This window comes from Rhinoraja longicauda, chromosome 15 (genome assembly GCF_053455715.1).
Source record: "Rhinoraja longicauda isolate Sanriku21f chromosome 15, sRhiLon1.1, whole genome shotgun sequence".
Classification (NCBI taxonomy): Eukaryota; Metazoa; Chordata; class Chondrichthyes; order Rajiformes; family Arhynchobatidae; genus Rhinoraja; species Rhinoraja longicauda.
Window position 1 is genome coordinate 1785462 of NC_135967.1, and position 20111 is coordinate 1805572.

Consider the following 20111-nt stretch of genomic DNA (forward strand, 5'->3'; position numbering starts at 1 on the left):
AAAGCCAGCAAAGTCCGATCAAGGATAGTCCAAAGGTCTCCAATGAGGTAGATAGTAGTCCAGCACTGCTCCCTGGTTGTGGTAGGATGATTCAGTTGCCTGATAACAGCTGGGAAGTTCTTGTCACTTGTTCCCAATACTTTATATAATGACAGATGTGGGAAAACATTTCTGCATTATAGGAACTTAGCTCTCCACCAACCCCAGTCCTAAACCATCCTGTAATGGACACACAGCATGGTTTAGTCATAGTCAGAGACTATGTGGTTTGTGGACATTGGTGAGTCTGGGACCGTACCAGTCACTGATCCCATATCAGATTTAGAAATATGTTCACTAATTGAATCAGGGGATAAACTCAGCCTTATCTTCCAGCTAGAACATCCTATGATAGAAATGATTGTGGATGGTTAAACCAAGAACCAAGGGCCCAGCTTCATGCTCAGGTAAATGTAAAAGGTACTATAGTACTACTTTGTTCTGGCCAACACTTTTGGGCCGAAGGGCCTGTTTCTGCACTGTACTTCTAAAACTAAAACTAGTTGGCCTGATTATGAACTTACTTGCTTCAAGTCAGGGCTGTGCACAAAATAGCTGATGAATTTTTAATTGTAACTGGATCAAGTGGACCCGTTGGGCCCGTTCCTCGTAGAGGAGGGTCAGGGAAGGGGAGAGGGTGTGATTGAGTGAGCCCTGGACCCAAAGTCTCTCCTGTATTGGTGTAGCACCCTCAACCCCCCACTCAATCCCCCTTATCCCCCCCTCCTCCCCCACTGACCCAGCACCCGTCAGTCGGGCGGGTGACGGGAGCGGGAGGGGCGACTACACCTCCCGGCGGTCAGCGGGGGCCGATCTGAGGCATGCCGGGACGGGCGGCGGTGCTCCCAGGGGGTGGAGCACATTAGTTAAAGGTCGGGGGGGGGGGCGCATCAGTTAAATGTCGGGAGGGAGACTAGAGCGAGCTGATCTCTGGAAGACGTGCGGGTGCCATTGTGACGTCACACGCTGAAGCCCTTCAAGAAATGGGTTAGAAATGGGTAGTGAAGCGAGGGGAGAGAGGAGAGAGGCGCGGTGGGAGGCGCGCACAACATGGCAGAGTGTGAGGAGGAGGAGGAGGAGAGCGGCCGCCATCTTTATTAAGTCGCGAGGGGGCCGTCGGTGGCAGCGGCCCTTGTCGATGTCGCCATCGGTGGAAGCGGCCGCTGAAGGAGGAGAAGGAGAAGCTGCCCGCTGCACTGCGGCCTGTGTGCGGTAACGGCACGGGGTGCTGGGTCTGGGCGGGAGGGGGGATGCGAGGACGCCGTGGGTTGAAGGGACGGAAGAGAAGGATGAGTGGACCATCAGTCCGACCATCTCCCTCCTGCTCAGGATTGTCCCCCGGGTGTGAGAGAGTGGGAAGAGTGAGGGGAGAGGAGAGGAGAGGGGAGAGGGGAGAGGGGAGGCGGTGATTGCGGGGGGGCGGCTCCACTAACGGCGTCCATCTTGTTTGTGCGAGTGAGGAGAGGCCGTGCATGCCTCTCTGGTGACGTCAGACGCACAGCACTTTGAAAAAATGTGTTTAGAAATGAAAGTTTTAAACTTTAAAATGTCTGTAACTTTAAAAATATACGACCAATTTAAATAAAACTTGTTATAAACAGTCGCCAGGACAGCGGTGATTAAGGTGGCGCCGAAATGTGGCGCTGTGGTTTACCGTTTTGGCTGCAGGTCCACATGTCTCTCAGAGAGATATACATACATACACACATACACGAATTGTACGGGGGGGAGGGGGGCGCTAGCTCATCTCACAGGCGCACGGGTCCCATTGTGACGTCACACGCTGACGACCTTCAAGAAATCGGTTAGAAATGAAATATTTTAACTTTAAAACCTCTCTAACTTAAAAAATATATACGACCAATTTAAATAAAAATTGTTAGAAACAGTCGCCGTGAGAGTGGTGATTAAGGTGGTGCACAAATTGTGGCGCTATGGTTCACTGTTTTGGCAAAATCAGAGAAATACATATATAAATACATACGGATATATATATATACAAGATCTGAGTTTTAGTAATAGATAGATAGATAGATAGATAGATAGATAGATAGATAGATAGATAGATAGATAGATAGATAGATAGATAGATAGATAGATAGATAGATAGATAGATAGATAGATAGATAGATAGATAGATAACACGGACCATGGTTCATAAAGAATCCACTGGCACCCCTCCCAACCCTTCCGAATTTGGCGGAAAGTTTCCGCTTTCTTATTTCATTTGCGCCATTCCGATTTCGCCTCACATTTTTCCGCAAAACAGTCGGTAATTGCAATTTGTAAATTCGGCCGCTAGAGGTCGCTAGGGGTTCCGTGAGAAATCTCCGGAAAGCCCTGGAAGTCTCCCTCGAAAATGTGGCATCTAGGCTGGGTAAGGCAGCCAATCTGCACCTCATCGGGGCTTCCATGGCCGATCGGTGGGTTGAGTTTGCAACCTGTTGCCGGGGTTCTGGAACTCCAGCCCAGCTGGAGCTGGCACATCTATCCCCATAGCCAACTTCCTTGGCCTTCCATGGATCCTGTGGCGTGGTTCCCAGAGCAGACTGCCCAGCTTATCTGGCAAAATGCCTCATCACCAGAACTCACCAACAAGCACCAAGACCTGGCTTGGCTGGTGGTGAGGGGAGCCCTCCCAGTCAGATCCTTCCTGCACCACCGGAACCTCACTACCAGCGCACGCTGCCCTCGGGACGGCTGCTATGGAGAGGAGATGGTGGCCCACCTCTTCACAGAGTGTGGATTTGCCAAGTGAGTCTGGAGAGGTTTGCAGGGGTCCCTGTCACGATTTATTCCGAGCAGCTCCGTCACAGAGGACTCTGTGATCTACGGACTGTTCCCAGGGACGCATTCAGAGACTGACATCGAGTGCTGCTGGAAGATCATCAACTCGGTGATAGACCCTCTTTGGTCTGCCCGAGCTTTGTTGACCTCCCAGCGGAGCGAGCTGTCCGTTGGGGAATGTTGCCGAGTGGCCCGCTGCAGACTGCAGGAGTACGTGCTGAGGGACGCACTGAAGCTTGGTGCAGCCAACGCCAAGGCCCTGTGGGGGAGGACCACAGTCTAGGGTCCTTCTGCTGCTGGACATGGGGGGCAGGGGGTGGTGGAGACAGACGCCCCTCCAAATAAGGGGTTCTGTGTAAAATTGGCAATGAATATCTGCATTAAATGTGTAACCTCCGGGAATGTCGGATGGAATTTCGGAAAAGAAAATGTAAATATTTATTACTGGAATAAAGTATTTTTTGATATATATTTTTTTTAACTTCCTTGGCTTGCTGGATAAACCAGCAAAACTCTGGAACCAAGAGTGCCAGAAAATCAGTGGTGGAACTGTAATGAGTAAATATTACTTTTAAGTGCAAGATTATATAACTATATTAATTAATTAAGACAGGGTTAAAATATAAAACACAGCAGAAAAGCCAATTACCACCTTTTTGGGCTGATTATCAATTAATGTGTGAATTTACTTCAACAAGTAGTTCTGTATGCTTAGTCGAGTCGCATATATCAACTCTGTCTTCATAACTTAGCCATACATTTTATGATCATTGTTCTTTATTCAATACCAAGAGAATTGGGATGTGTAAGGAAAAAGCAAAATAAAAAACACAAAACAAAACAATGTTTTCTTTGTGTTGTAAAAAGTATTTCTGTTCAATAACCTTTCTATAAATAGCAGAATATACTCATGATAGGCCTGACATTGTACATGTAGTCCAAGAACAACAGACTGTTGGAAATAATAGTCTTTTTTCATACATGAATGTAGCACAACGCGTGCATGCATTTGGCGTGCATACTTTTTTTTTGCTGAAAAGTTGCATTAAGCGCCATATTATGAATTATGATGTAAAATTCTGAAGTTTGGGCATCAAAATTATGAATTTGTAAAATGAAATGTTGGGAGGTCTGCACTGGTGTGAAAGTACATTGGAATTAATTTCACTTTCTTACCTTGAGAAACAGTGCCTAACATTAGTTTGTTTTTACCTGACAGGGTGTGAATGGATATCCCGGCTCACCTGGTGCGAGGGGCTACCCGGGAACTCCAGTAAGTAAGATGCAGAAAGTTTAACTGAAGAGTTAGAGTGTCGCTGTAGGTCTGTAACTCAGTCTGTATCTTAATTGGTGCAGGGTCCTCCTGGTTTCAGCGGCAGTGGTGAGAAGGGTGAGCCCGGAGAGCTAGGAAAGAGAGTAAGTACTAACATCACACAAGAGCCACCTGCTCATTCTGGGAAATGGGAAATAATAGTCAGCAATTCTTGGCCTGGACAAATCTGATGTATTGAACAATTTTGACAATAGATTGTATGAAAGCAGGTGAACACTTGAGTGTTCTCTGTGCACAAATTGGTGCAAATAGCCATCTCCTGCATGGCTAATTCATCCATGTTGGGTTTTGATATCTTGGCTTTAAACTTTGAATTCTTGAGGTCCCCGTCTCTCTTTGTCTCTCTTCTTTTTAGACACTTCTCAAAGTAACTCGTGGCCCTTTACAAAATGTTATTGATGACATCCTACGAAGAATCTGTTACAGTGCTAAGTAATTAAAGGTGCCATTCGATGATGTCATGGTAGCCGTAGCCTAACAATGTCTCAACACTATACCAACTTTGACCCATTTTCAAACCGGAGCACCTCATCCTGAATAGTTTCACTTCCAGAACAGCACAATTACTGGATTTTATTTATCCCTCATGCAGTCATATCACCATTAGTTTGTATATTCCTTTTTTTTCGTTATCGATGTTCACGTTTCTACCCTGTTATTTAAGCTCATCTTTCATTCAGAGATTGGAAGGGATGGAGGGGAGAGCGCATTTTGTTAGGTCCCTGGGTTAGATATCTGTACCCAACGTCAGACAGGCAAAGGACTGCTGCAGCCAAGAACTATTTAAAAATTTACTTGACTTTTTAATAAAGAAACATTTCCTCTACTGACGTTCATCAGAGAGAAATTGCTGCTTTTAATTCTCTCCAGAGTTGTACAAGAAGTTTTGTGTTATGTTTCCGCCCGTTACTTTTTGCCCAATCTCTGTTGAGGCAGGAGTCGCTGTGTAACTGTTTGATTTCCAGGTTAATTTATTTTAAAATTTATTTTATCAATGTATTATATCAAATTTATTCTCTTTAACACAGGGTAAAAATGGTAAAGATGGAGAACCAGGCAACCCTGGATTTGATGTAAGTACCAATATGCTCAACATCATTCAACAGCATGTTCCCTGTAGGAATTCAAGCATTGAAAATATTTGGAATTCTCTCTGAAAACTGTCAAGAGCAGCCTCTGCCTTAAACACCTTCAATAAAGCAGACTCCGTTGGCAGGGTTCATATGCGACTGGTCTTGAGTTTCCTCTATAGATCTGCTGGATTTCAGAAGGCCCCTGTTGGGCCCAGGCCCCAGCTGTGATCAGCGTCAGTTAGGCCTCACTTTCTGAGGGTGTCCCAGTTGCCTTGCCAGGGACCTGAAGCCCATGTGTGTCATGATTTGATCACGAATAGTCTCGTAATGAGACAACATATCTCTCGAGAAGATGCTCTGCAAACACAGTGTGACTCCACTTTTTGTTTTGCAGGGTATCCCAGGAGGTCCTGGTCTACCCGGGCCCAATGGCAGAGATGGATCCAAGGTAAATTGCATGGAGCTCCCAGCACACAAACAGAGCATTTGTTAATGATGTTAAATCTTGAGGTACTAATTAACTTCTGTTTCTATGAATAGGGTCACAAAGGCAACATTGGTTTCCCTGGTCCACCAGGCTCTGTGAGTATTGCATATCTATAATTCAGTTATACTAAATATTTCATGATGTGAGGACCATTAGGTTATTGTGTCCTTTGACACATTACCAGTGAACGTGATTATACATCGCAGATCAAACCAGTGACTCAACTTTATCGTGGCCCAGCGGTAGAGTTGCTGCCCTACAGCGCCAGAGACCCTGGTTCGATCCTGACCTTAGATGCTGCCTGTACGGAGATTGTACGTTCTCCCTGTGACTGCGTGGGTTTTCTCCGGGTGCTACGGTTTCCTCCCACTCTCCAGAGATGTACAGGTTTGTAGGTTAATTGGCTTTGGTATAATTGAAAATTGTCCCTAGTGTGTGTTGAATAGTAATAATAATAATAATAATAATAAACATTTATTTTATATAGCGCGTTTCCAAATGCTCAAAGACACTTTACAAAATAGTCAAAACATAAAAACAAACAAACTGACAAACTGACGGAGAATCGGCGAACAAATAGCGCCAGCGTCCTCTCACGTCAGGGTCCGGCAGTAGACAATAAAAAACACAAGACACACAATTACAATTTAACACAAACAGCCATCACAGTGATCGCTCCAGGCACACCCTCACTGTGATGGAAGGCAAAGAAAAGTCTTATCTCCTCCTCATTCTTCTCCCGTGGTGCCACGAGGTGATCGAGGCTCCCGACTTTTGAAGCCCCCACTGGGTGATGGAAAGTCCCAGGGCCGAGCCGAGCAGGCCGATGAAGGTCCTGAGCCCCCACCGGGCGATGGAAAGTGCCGCGGCCAGGCCACGCAGGGCGATGAAGGGCCTGCGAGCGGGTCGATCGTACCTCACGCTTCGGGGCAGTCAAAGCTGCTACGACTGGAGCTCCCGAAAGCCGGTCGCCAGCCAGGGACCTGCGAGCTCCCGATGTTGCGGTCTGCAGGGCCCACGGCCGAAGCCTCCGAGATGGTAAGTCCAGGCCCTGCGACCGGAGTCTTCAAGGTCGATCCCAGCTGGAGGCCGCCGACTCCATGGTGTTAGGCCGTAGCGCGAACGGAGATACGACACGGTAAAGGTCGCATCTCCGTTAAGGAGGAGATTGGAAAAAAAAGGTTTCCCCCAACCCCCCACCACCCCCCACATAAACAGAGTTAAAAATAGATCAAAACATAGATTTAACGATAACAATAGACAAAAACAAAAAAAAAGACAGAGAGACTGCCAGTGAGCCGCAGCTGCAGAATGCAGCCACGCCCCCTAGTGTTAGTGTGCAGGGATTGGGGGGTCGTAGAGCCTGTTTCCGCGCTGTATCTTGAAACCAAACTAAACAATATCTGTGCATTTATTGTACGCCCTAATTCCCCTTGAACTGGAAGGTAATGAAGCGTTGACCATATTGCCATAGATCTGGTTGAATGATAGAACGGGTAACATCACAGATTTTCACCCCTAAAATGTGTTAGTGAACCAGACATGGTCTTGTGACAGTTCAGTCATTTCCGGGTCACTATTATCGATGCTATCGTTTATATTTTATTAGCCTGATTTAGGTTCTCCATCTGTCATGTTTAGATTTTAACTTGTGTCTGTGGTTCTTCAGTTGAGGCGTCTAAATTACCAGTGCAGTATTATAATAATTGTGGTACCCTATCCAAATATTTACACTATACAAGTGTTAGCCAGCATCAGAGCAGAATGTTATGGTCCTTGGTGCGGGTGTAACCCTGGTAAACCTGAGTCTGGAGAAGAGATCAGAAGGCACCAGTACTGCAATGGGCTGCTAGGTAATTGAAGCTTTTGTGCAGGTTTCAGTGGTTTAAATCATATGACCTTCCCCTTTCAAGGACGGGAATAAAGAGACCCCTTTATTTCTGAGATGTGTAGGAAGGTCTGAAGAAGGGTCTCGACCCAAAACGTCACCTATACCTTTTCTCCAGAGATGCTGTCTGACCCGCTGAGTTACTGCAGCATTTTGTGTCTATCTTTATTTCTGAGATCTTGTACAGAGTGAATTAGGCCAGCTGCCTTTTGTTAATGAATTGTTTGGAATTGAATTAAATTGAATTGAATACTTTATTGTCCCATGTGACGAGGCACAATGATATTCTTTGCGTGCATACCCAAGGTATGCAAATAGTTGCCAGGCGAAGGGCACCGACAAAGTTACAAAGCATCCCGCGCCAGGTCATCTCGCGCCTCACGGCGGTTCCCCCACGCCGGGTCCTCCTTAGTTCCCGGCACCGCGTCCTCCGACTCCCACGCATCCCGTCCTCGACCACCGGTGCCCTCAATGACCACCGCACCAAATGGCCCCCTCATCGACCGCCGTACCGACCTCCTCCACTATCACCGCCAGGTCCCCTCCTGATGCTTCCGCGGCACTGACCCAGGCCCCATCGTGAGGCTCGTCGACCCACGAGGCCCCAACTCCGACCCACGAGGCCCCAACTATGACCCACGAGGCCCCAACTATGACCCACGAGGCCCCAACTCCGACCCACGAGGCCCCAACTATGAACCACGAGGCCCCAACTCCGACCCACGAGGCCCCAACTATGACCCACGAGGCCCCAAATCCGACCCACGGGGCCCCAACTATGACTCACGAGGCTCCAACTCCGACCCACGAGGCCCCAACTCCGACCCACGAGGCCCCAACTATGACCCACGAGGCCCCAACTCCGACCCACGAGGTTCCAACTCCGACCCACGAGGCCCCAACTATGACCCACGAGGCCCCAACTCCAACCCAAGAGGTTCCAACTCTGACCCACGAGGCCCGAACTATGACCCACGAGGACCCACGAGGCCCCAACTCCGACCCACGAGGTTCCAACTCCGACCCACGAGGCCCCAACTATGACCCACGAGGCCCCAACTCCGACCCAAGAGGTTCCAAATCTGACCCACGAGGCCCCAACTCCGACCCACGAGGCTCCTGTTCCAACCTGCAGGACTCTCGCTCCGACTCCAATCCACACAAGTTTCAGCAAAGACTTGAATAAAGATCAGTCTGCCTCAACATAGTGGCCTTGTGCTTCCCGACATCAGCGTGCATCAGAAAGAAGGCTTGCAAATTGGCAGCCATTTTACCTAGGATTGTGTAATCCTGAAGTGAAGTAGAATCTTTAATTTGTGGATAGTTCAAGTGAGATAATGATGTGACAGAAAATAAAAGAGGTAAATGAAGAGGAAAGGTGAGAGTTTCATTGAGCTTTCACTGCTTCATGATTGAAGAAGAGCGATTTGAAGCATTTATCTAAAATAACAACGTTTGTCAGTGCATTAACAGGGGAAATGCATTCTACATTATTATTTCCGTAGCAGTAACTCTGTCCTGCATTGTCTGTCGAGACTGCAAGGAGACAGACGGACATAAAAGGAGGACTGACGAAAAATGTAGAAGGGAGATAAGAAAAACAAATCTGAAAGTTTAGTGCCTTAATGTGAGAAGCATTCGTAATAAGGTGGATGAATTGTTAGTTGTTCGTTGTTCAGGGATATGATATAGTTGGGATTACGGAGACATGGCTCCAGGGTGACCAAGGCTGGGAGCTAAACAACCAGCGGTATTCCATATTCAGGAAGGATAGATAGAAAGGAAGAGGAGGTGGGGTGGCATTGCCGGTTAAAGAGGAGATTAATACAATAGCAAGGAGAGACATTAGCATGGATGCTGTAGAATCAGTATGGGTAGAACTGAGAAATAGCCAAGGGCAGAAAACGCTTGTTGGAGTGGTATACAGACCACCAAACAGCAGTAGGGAGGTTGGGGATATCATCAAGCATGAAATTAGGGGTGTGTGTAGCAAAGGTACAATGGCTATAATGGGTGACTTTAATCTCCATATAGATTGTACCAACCAAATTAGTAACAGTGCTGAAGAGGAGGATTTCCTGGAATGTATACGGGATGGTTTTCTAAGCCAATATGTAGAGGAACCGACTGGAAGACAGGCCATCCTAGACTGAGACTGGGTATTATGTAATGAGGAAGGATTAGTTAACGATCTTGTTGTGCAAAGCCCCTTGGGCAACAGTGACCATTATATGGTGGAATTCTGCATTAGGATGGAGAGTGATGGTTAATTCAGAGACTATGGTCCTGAACTTGAATACAGGAGACTTTGAAGATATGAGATGGGAATTGGCTAGGATAGATTGGCAAATTATACTTAAAGGGTTGACAGTGGAGATGCAATGGCGAAGATTTAAAGACCGCATGGATGAAATCCAACAATTGTTCATCCCTGTTTGGCAAAAAAATAAAACATGGAAGGCGGCTCAACCATGGCTGACGAGGGAAGTCAAGGACAGTGTTAAATCCAAGGAAGAGGCATATAAAATGGCCAGAAGCAGAAAACCAGAGGACTGGGAGAAATTTAGAATTCAACAGAGGACAAAGGGGTTAATTAAGAGGGGGAAAAAGAGCATGAAAGAAAGCTTGCGGGGAATGTAAAAAATGACTGTAAAAGCTTTTTTAGAAATGTAAAAAGGAAAAGATTAGTGAAAACAAATGTAGGTCCCTTACAGTCAGACACAGGTGAATTTATAATGGGGATCAAAGAAATGGCAGAACAGTTAAATGAGTACTTTGGTTCTGTCTTCACTAAGGAAGAGACAAACAATCTCCCAGAAATACTAGGGGACCGAGGATCTAGTGGGAGGGAGGAACTGAAGGGAATCCACATTAGTCAGGAAATGGTGTTAGGTAAACTGTTGGGACTGAAATCTGTTAAATCCCCAGGGCCTGATGGTCTGCATCCCAGTGTACTCAAGGAGGTGGCCCTAGAAATCATGGATGCATTGGTGATCATTTTCCAACGTTCTCCCGACTCTGGATCAGTTCCTGTGGACTGGAGGGTAGCCAATGTAACTCCACTTTTTAAGAATAGAGGGAGAGAAAATGGGGAATTATAGAGACGTTAGCCTGACATCGTTAGTGGGGAAGATGCTGGAGTTGATTATTAAAGATGTTATAGCAGCGCATTTGGAAAGCAGTGAAGGGATCGGTCAAGTTCAGCATGGATTTATGAAGGGGAAATCATGCTTGACTAATCTTCTGGAATATTTTGAGGATGTAACAAGTAGAATGGATAAGGGAGAGCCAGTGGGTGTGGTGTATCTGGACTTTCAAAAAGCCTTTGATAAGGTCCTACACAAGAGATTAGTGTGCAAAATTAGAGCACATAGTATTGGGGGTAGGGTATTGACATGGATAGAGAACTGGTTAGCAGACAGGAAGCAAAGAGTAGGAATTAATGGGTCCTTTTCAGAATGGCAGGCAGTGACTAGTGGGGTACCGCAAGGCTCGGTGCTGGGACCCGTTATTTACAATATATATTAACGATTTAGACGAGGGAATTAAATATGACATCTTCAAGTTTGCAGATGACACAAAGCTGGGTGGCAGTGTGAGCTGCGATGAGGATGCTATGAGGCTGCAGGGTGACTTGGACAGGTTGGGTGAGTGGGCAGATGCATAGCAGATGCAGTTTAATGTGGATAAATTAGAGGTTATCCACTTTGGTGACAAGAACAGGAAGGCAGATTATTATCTGAATGGTGACAGATTAGGAAAAGGGGAGGTGCAACGAGACCTGGGTGTGCTTGTACATCAGTCACTGAAAGTAAGCATGCAGGTACAGCAGGCAGTGAAGAAACCTAATGGCATGTTGGCCTTCATTGCGAGAGGATTTGAGTTTAGGAGCAAGGAGGTCCTACTGCATAGAAACATAGAAAATAGGTGCAGGAGAAGGACATTTGGCCCTTCGAGCCAGCACCACCATTCATTGTGATCATGGCTGATCGTTCACAATCAGTAACCCGTGCCTGCCTTCTCCCCATATCCCTTGATTCCACTAGCTATATCGAACTCTTAAATCCATCCAGTGAATTGGCCTCCACTGCCCTCTGTGGCAGTGAATTCTACAAATTCACAACTCCCTGGGTGAAAAAGTTCCTTCTCACCTCAGTTTTAAATGGCCTCCCCTTTATTTTAAGACTGTGGCCCCTGGTTCTGGACTCCCTTAACATTGGGAACATTTTTCCTGCATCTAGCTTGTCCGGTCCTTTTACACTTTTATATGTCTCTATAAGATCCCCTCTCATCCTTCTAAACTCCAGTGAATACAAGCCTAGTCTTTTCAATCTTTCCTCATATGGCAGTCCCGCCACCCCAGGGATCAATCTCGTGAACCTACGCTGCACTGCCTCAATTACAAGGATATCCTTCCTCAAATTAGGAGACCAAAACTGTACACAATACTTCAGATGTGGTCTTACCAGGGCCCTATACAACTGCAGAAGAACCTCACATTTATCTATATTATACTGCATCTGCCTACTCACTCAACCTGTCCAGGTCACCCTGCAACCTCCTAAGATCCTCTTCGAAGTTCACACTGCCACCCAGCTTTGTGTCATCTGCAAACTTGCTAGTGTTACTTCTAATTTCTTCCATTAATATATATGGTAAACAGTTGCGGCCCCAACACCAAGCCTTGCGGCACTCCACTCGCCACTGCCTGCCATTCTGAAAAGGACCTGTTTAATCCTACTCTTTGCTTCCTGTCTGCCAACCAATTCTCTATCCATGTCAACACCCTACCCCCAATACCATGTGCTCTAATTTTAGTCATCAATCTCTCGTGTGGGACCTTATCAAAGGCTTTCTGAAAATCTAGATACACTACATCCACTGGCTCCCCTTCATCCATTTTACTTGTCACATCCTCAAACAATTCCAGAAGATTTGTCAAGCATGATTTCCCTTTCATAAATCCATGCTGACTTGGACTTATCCTTTTACTGCTATCCAAATGCACCGTTATTACCTCTTTAATAATTGACTCCAGCATCTTTCCCACCACCGAAGTCAGGCTAACTGGTCTGTAATTCCCCGTTTTCTCTCTCGCTCCTTTCTTGAAAAGTGGGATAACATTAGCTATCCTCCAATCCACAGGAACTGATCCTGAATCTATTGAACATTGGAAAATGATCACTAATGCGTTCACTATTTCTAGAGCCACCTCCCTGAGGACCCTGGGATGCAGACCATCAGGCCCAGGGGATTTATCATCTTTCAGTCCCATTAGTCTACCCAATATTATTTCTCGCCTAATGCAAATTTCTTTCAGTTCCTCTACCCCCCTAGATCCTCTGTCCTCCAGTACATCTGGGAGATTGTTTATGTCTTCCTTAGTGAAGACAGATCTGAAGTACCTGGTCAACTCATCTGCCATTTCCTTGTTATCCATAATAATTTCACCCGTGTCTGCCTTCAAGGGACCCACATTTGTCTTTGTTAATCTTTTTCTCTAAACATATCTAAAGAAGCTTTTACTGTCCTTCTTTATATTCTTGGCCAGCTTCCCCTCGTACTACATCTTTTCAGCCCGTATTGCCCGTTTTGTTACCTTCTGTTGTCCTATGAAAGTTTCCCAATCCTCTGGCTTCCTGCTACTCATTGCTGTGTTATACATATTTTCTTTAGTTTTATTCCATCCCTAACTTCCCTTGTCAGCCACGGTTGCCTCCTACTCCCCTGAGAATCTTTCTTTCGCTTTGGAATGAAATGATCCTGCATCTTCCGGATTATGCCCAGAAATTCCTGCCATTGCTGTTCCACCGTCATTCCTGCTAGGATCCCTTTCCAGTCGACCTTGGCCAGCTCCTCTCTCATGCCTTCATAGTCCCCTTTGTTCAACTGCAACACTGACACTTCCGATTTAACCTTCTCCCTCTCAAATTGCAGATTAAAACTAATCATATTATGATCACTACCTCCAAGTGGCTCCTTTACCTCGAATCTGGTTGATTGGACAACACTAAATCCAGAATTGCCCTTTCTCTGGTAGGCTCCATTACAAGCTGCTCTCAGAATCCATCTCGGAGGCACTCTACAAACTCTCTTTCTTGGGGTCCAGAACCAACCTGATTTTCCAAGTCTACCTGCATATTGAAATTCCCCATCACCACAGTGGCATTACCATTGTTACATGCCAGTTTTAACTCCTGCTGCATCTTACACCTTAAATCGGGGCTACTATTTGGGGATCTGTAAACAACTCCAATTAGTGTCTTCTTGCCTTTACAATTCCTCAACTCTATCCACAGTTGTCAGTCCCTATGTCACCCCTCGCAAGGGACTGAATTTCATCCCTCACCAACAGAGCTACCCCACTGCCTCTGCCCACCTGCCTGTCCTTTCTATAGGATGTATAACCCTGAATATTATGTTCCCAGGCCCGATCCTCCTGCAGCCACGTCTCTGTAATCCCCACAATGTCCTATCTACCAACCTCTAACTGAGCCTCAAGCTCATCTACTTTACTTCTTATACTTCGCTCATTCATATACAATACTTTTAATTCCTTACTCATCTCACCTTTCACATCGATCCCTATTGCAAGGCCATTCTCTCCTATCCCTTTGTGAGCTTTCTTTCCCGTTAATTCTGGGGTCATTAACTATCCCTTTACTCTCTTTCCCTTTAACTCCATCCTTGACTATCCCATTTGACCCCCCCCCCTATTTAGTTTAAACCCACCCATGTAGCAGTGGCAAACCTGCCTGCCAGAATGCTGGTCCCCCACCTGTTAAGGTGCAATCCGTCCCTTTTGTACAATTCCCCCTTCCCCCTTACCCCAAAACAGATCCCAGTGATCTAAGAATCTACATCCTTGCCCCCTGCACCAGCTCCTCAGCCATACATTCAGGTACTGTATCTCCCTGTTCCTGCCCTCACCAGCACGAGCAGTTGTACAGGGCCCTGGTGAGACCACACCTGGAGTATTGTGTGCAGTTTTGGTCTCCTAATTTGAGGAAGGACATTATTGCTATTGAGGGAGTGCAGCGTAGATTCACCAGGTTAATTCCCAGGATGGCGGGACTGACATATGATGAAAGAATAGGTCGACTGGGCTTGTATTCACTGGAATTTAGAAGGGTGAGAGGGGATCTTTTCGAAACAGATAAAATTCCTCAAGGATTGGACATGCGAGATGCAGGAAAAATGTTCCCGATGTTGAGGGAGTCCAGAGCCAGGGGTCATAATTTTAGAATAACAGAGCTTTATTTGTCGTTCGGTACCGAAGTACCGAACGAAACTACATAGCAGTCATAGAAGAAAAAAAACACAAGACACATAACCCCAACACAAACGTCCATCACAGTGACTCCAAACACCCCCTCACTGTGATGGAGGCAACAAAACTTCCCCTCTCTTCCCCACGCCCACGGACAGACAGCTCGTCCCCGACCGACCCGCACAGTCCCCGCACCGGGCGCTGAAACGTCTCGCGGCCGAACCGGGCGATGAAAGGCCCGCGACCAAGCCTTGCGCAGTTAAGTCCCGTGGCCGAGCCGCACCAGCGATGTAAAGCCCCGCAGCCGAGCTGCACCGGGCGATGTTAAGTCCCGCAGCCGAGTTGCACCGGGCGATGTTAAGCCCCGCAGCCGAGCTGCACCGGGCGATGTAAAGCCCCGCAGCCGAGCTGCACCGGGCGATGTTAAGTCCCGCAGCCGAGCTGCACCAGCGATGTAAAGCCCCGCAGCCGAGCTGCACCGGGCGGTGTTAAGCCCCGCAGCCGAGCTGCACCGGGCGATGTTAAGCCCCGCAGCCGAGCTGCACCGGGCACTGTTAAGTCCAGCGGCCAAGCCGCACCGGGATGTAAAGTCCAGCGGCCGAGCCGCACCGGGGGATGTAAAGTCCAGCGGCCAAGCCGCACCGGGGGATGTTAGGCCCCGCAGCCGAGCCGCACCCCGCGCCGTGAGGAAGAGAAAAGTTCCCCCCCCCCCACACCCACCCACACCACCACCCCCTCCCACACATACACAACCAAAAAAATATATATAAAAACCATCCCAACACCGACACACAACAAAAAAAGGAAAAAAAAAAGACGGACAGACTGCTAGTCAGCCGCTGCCATTAGGCGCCGCCATCTTGAATGGGTAGGCCATTTAGGACTGAGATGAGGAAAAACCTTTTCACCCAGAGAGTTGTGAATCTCTGGAATTCTCTGCCACAGAAGGCAGTAGAGGCCAATTCACTGGACGTTTCAAGAGAGAGTTAGATTTAACTCTTGGGGCTAAAGGAATCAAGGGATATGGGGAAAAAGCAGGAACGGGGTACTGATTTTGGATGATCAGCCATGATCATATTTAATGGCGGTGCTGGCTCGAAGAGCCGAATGGCCTACTCCTGCACCGACTGTATTTTTCTATGTTCTATGTCGCGATGTAACCCGAAACGTCACCTATTCCTTTTCTCCAGAGATTCTGTCCGACCCGCTGAGTTACTCCAGCCTTTTGTGTCTTATCTTGAGAAATTTAAAGTTTAGTTTAGTTCTGTTTAGAGGTACCGTGCAGAAACAGGCCCTTCGACCCACTGAATCAGCACCGACCACACATTAACATTATCCTACACACACTAGGAACAATTTTACATTTACACCAAGCCAATTAAGTTACAAACTTGTATGTCTTTGGAGTGTGGGAGAAACCGAAGATCTCAGAGAAAACCCACGCAGGTTACGGGGAAAACGTACAAACTCTGTACAGACAGCACTGTAGTCAGGATTGATCCCGGGTCTCTGGTGCTGGTCTGCAGTAGCTCTACCACTGCGCCACCTAAGCTTCAGGTAATTTTGCTGCCATTTAACCAAAATAAGATTTGCCCTTCTTTCCCCATAGGTTTTTCCCAGACCGGGAATCAGCATTGGTCAGAAAGGTGACCCGGGTTACCCTGGCACCCCTGGTTCACCTGGAGAACGGGGACAGATAGGTTTGTGAATTCCATGCAAATCCTTCCCATTTGAGAACCTTTTCTAAAACAAAAGTCTGACTGTGTTCTAGCCTGTCGCTGTTTTTCTTTCAGGATTTCCAGGCTCGTCAGGTTCCCCCGGCCCTGCAGGTGAGACACATTGATTGTATGGATGTCAAATCAAATAATCTCACTGCCCTTTCTCATCCTGGTTAGTCAAAGGCATGGAGTCATACATCTCCGAAACAGGCCCCTTCGGCCTTCAGAGCCCATGCCAACCGCCAAGCCGCCATTTTACACAAGGGTTATAGTTATAGAGTAATGCAGCACAACAACAGGCCCTTCGGCCCACCTTGCCCATGGCGACCCAAATTGGCCTTTTGGGCTACACACATTTGCTTGCATTTGGCCCATGTCCCCCTGATCCATATATTTATCCAAATGTCTTTTAAAATCCGTAATTGTCTCTGCTTCTATAGCTTCCGCTGACAGCTGATTACAGATAGGAATACCTCTGAAAGTTGCCCCTATAGTCACTCTCTGAAATCTCTCTCCTCTCACCTTCAGCATATGCTCTCTAGATTTAGAATCTACTCTCGGAAAAAGACTGCGCATTCACTTTATCCGTGGCCTTACAATCTTGTACATTTCAATAAGGCCACGCCTAAACATCCTATGCTCCATAGAAGAATCATACCCAATGATTTAACACATTGAAATGCAAGAACGTGCAGAAACTCTACACAACCATCTGCAATGACCATTATTTTCTGTAAAGAAAGACCGGAAGATTCCTTACTGGTCATAGAGTCAGAGAGTGATACAGTGTGGAAAAAGGCCCTTCAGCCCAACTTGCTCACACCGGCCAACATGTCTCAGCTACCTGCCCACCTTTGGTCCATATCCCTCCAAACCTGTCCTGCCCATGTACTCGTCTAACCGTTTCTTAAATGTTGGGGTAGTCCCAGCCTCAACTACCTCCTCTGGCAGCTTGTTCCATACACCCACCACCCTCTGTGTGAAAAAGTTACCCCTCTGATTTCTATTAAATCTTTTCCTCTTCACCTTAAACCTATGTCCTCTGGTCCTCAATTCATCTATTCTGGGCAAGGGACTGTGCCTCTACCCGACTATTCCTTTCATGATTTTATACACCTCTATAAGATTACCCGTCATCCTCCTGCGCTCCAAGGAATAGAGTCCCAGCCTACTCAACCTCTCCCTATAGCTCACACCCTACAGTCCTGGCAACATCCTCGTACCCTTTCAACCTTGATAACATCTTTGCTTGATAACATGGTTCCCAAAACTGAACACAATACTCCAATGTCTTATATAACTGCAACATGACCTCCCAACTTCTATACCCAATACTCTGACTGATGAAGGCCAAAGCCCTTGTGACCACCTTATCTACTGGCGACTCCACCTTCAAGGAACCATGCATCTGCACTTCTAGATCCCTCTGCTCTACAGATTAGTGGATCCCTAACAGATTAGTGGACTCCCCAGAGCCCTGCCAATCACTGTGTAGGTCCCGCCCATGTTTGACTTCCCAAAATGCAAACACCTCACATTTCCCTGTAAAATCCTAACAGAAAGACAGCAAAATATGCCAACCCAAACTCATTCTACTCGATTTCTCAGAACACAGCATGACCCTGCATTGCAATGGGTCATATCGTTCTTTACTGTCACTGAAGGGCATTGTCTCAAGTTTATATGCCTGTCAAAAACATGGCCAGAATAAGGGAAACCAACTGAACTTTGCAGGCCTTCCAAAAATCCTGGCAGCTTTGATGACCTCATCATGTGTTGTCTTTCTGCTGATTGGATAGCACGCAACAAAGACTGTCTCCACTCACCACCTCCCCCCCCCCCCCCCCCTCAATCTTTGCACGTCCCCAATCCTGGACTTTCCACTCGTCACTATAATTTCATGTTTCATGTTTTTCTGCTTCTGCTGTCTGTGTTTGTTGTCGTTGCCTGACTGGGGTCAGTTGACAGTGCTCACCACGAGGAGATCGACAACATGAGCCCCAAACAGGAATCCACTAATCTTCGGAAAGCTCCAGGCGCTGATGGCCACCTGTCAGCACCCTTTTCCTCTGCAGAACTTTCTTCTGTCATCTCTCAACTGAAACGTGGAAAAGCCCAGGGTCCTGATAACATCCACCCAGAATTCCTGAAACACTGCAGTCCTAAATGCCTGGCCTGGCTCCGTGAGTTCCACTCCTCTTGCCTCATTGGTCAGCCCATTCCGAAGATCTGGCGGAAAGCGACCGTCATTGCGCTACCAAAACCAAACAAGCCTGCGGACGACCCAAGGAACTATCGGCCCATCTCACTCCTCCGTGTCCTGTACAAGCTCCTCAAATGGCTTCTCCCGGCCCGGCTCCATCCAATCGTTGACCCTCAACTACCCGCTGAACAAGCCGGATTTCGGCATGGACGCTGCACCACCCACCAAATAGTCAAGCTGACCAATGACATCCAAGACAGTTTCGCAAAGGGTCACAAGGCGGGCATCACACTGGTGGGCCTCACCACCGCCTATGATACTGTGTGACACCAGAGCCTGATCTTGAAGCTGCTCCGAACCATCCCTGACCGTCATTTAGTGCGGTTCCTTACCAACATCCTTGCCAACTGCAGTTTTATACTCATGACCAACAACAGACAATCTAGCCGACTGCGACGCCTAAGAATCGGAGTCCCCCAAGGCTCGGTACTGGCCCCCATGCTCTTCAATCACTATATCAGCGATCTGCCACGCACGACCTCGCGCCAGTATGGATACACAGATGACTTGGCCCTACCGCACTCGGACAGGAGTTGGTCAAATGTTGATGATGTGCTCTCGGCGGATATGGAACTTGTCGCGGGCTACCTTAAGACCTGGAGACTAAAACTGAGTGTGGCAAAAACCACCACAACGGCCTTTCACCTGAACAACAAGGAAGCTCAACGCCAGCTAACCGTCACCCTCAATGGGTCACCCCTACCCTACAACCCATTTCCTACATACCTCGGGGTGAAACTAGATCGGCAGCTGACCTACAAGCAACACCTTGAAGCTTTCCGTGCTAAAGTCTCGGCACGGAACAACCTCCTGCATTGCTTGGCCGGATCGTCATGGGTCGCCAGGACATCTACTCTTCGAACCAGTGCTCTTGCACTCGTGTACAGCACCGCTGAGTACGCCGCCCCAGCATGGTGCCGCAGCGCTCATACTAGCAAGCTAGACGCCACCCTCAACGACACCATGCAGATCATCATCGGCTGCCTACGCCCTACTCCGACGGATCTCCTGCCGGTGCTCGCAGGTATCGCACCCGCCAAGCTTCGCAGAGAGTTCTTCACTCATAGGCTGGTGTGCAAGGCCCCATCGGACTCCAAACATCCTTTGCATCACCTCGCCGAGGATTCACAGCAACTGGGACCTCAACGCCTGTCATCTCGTCACCCTTTCTCCCATCATGCAGCGACCCTCTGTGGCTCCGGTTTCAACATACTAGGAGCATGGAGAACCAGCTGGGAACGGACATCGCCACC

General features: G+C 47.6%; 1 protein-coding gene across 3 annotated transcripts in view; it reads left to right on the top strand.

Annotated features, from left to right (window-relative positions):
• Window positions 1-20111, top strand: part of col4a5 (collagen, type IV, alpha 5 (Alport syndrome)) — a 272955-nt gene that overhangs the window by 120510 nt on the left and 132334 nt on the right. For all 3 annotated transcript variants that reach the window (XM_078412094.1, XM_078412097.1, XM_078412096.1), the window contains exons 15-21: window positions 4046-4099; window positions 4183-4242; window positions 5188-5232; window positions 5627-5680; window positions 5773-5814; window positions 16487-16577; window positions 16671-16706. In XM_078412094.1, the coding sequence (XP_078268220.1) occupies window positions 4046-4099; window positions 4183-4242; window positions 5188-5232; window positions 5627-5680; window positions 5773-5814; window positions 16487-16577; window positions 16671-16706 (382 nt within the window). The remainder of the gene's footprint in view (window positions 1-4045; window positions 4100-4182; window positions 4243-5187; window positions 5233-5626; window positions 5681-5772; window positions 5815-16486; window positions 16578-16670; window positions 16707-20111) is intronic.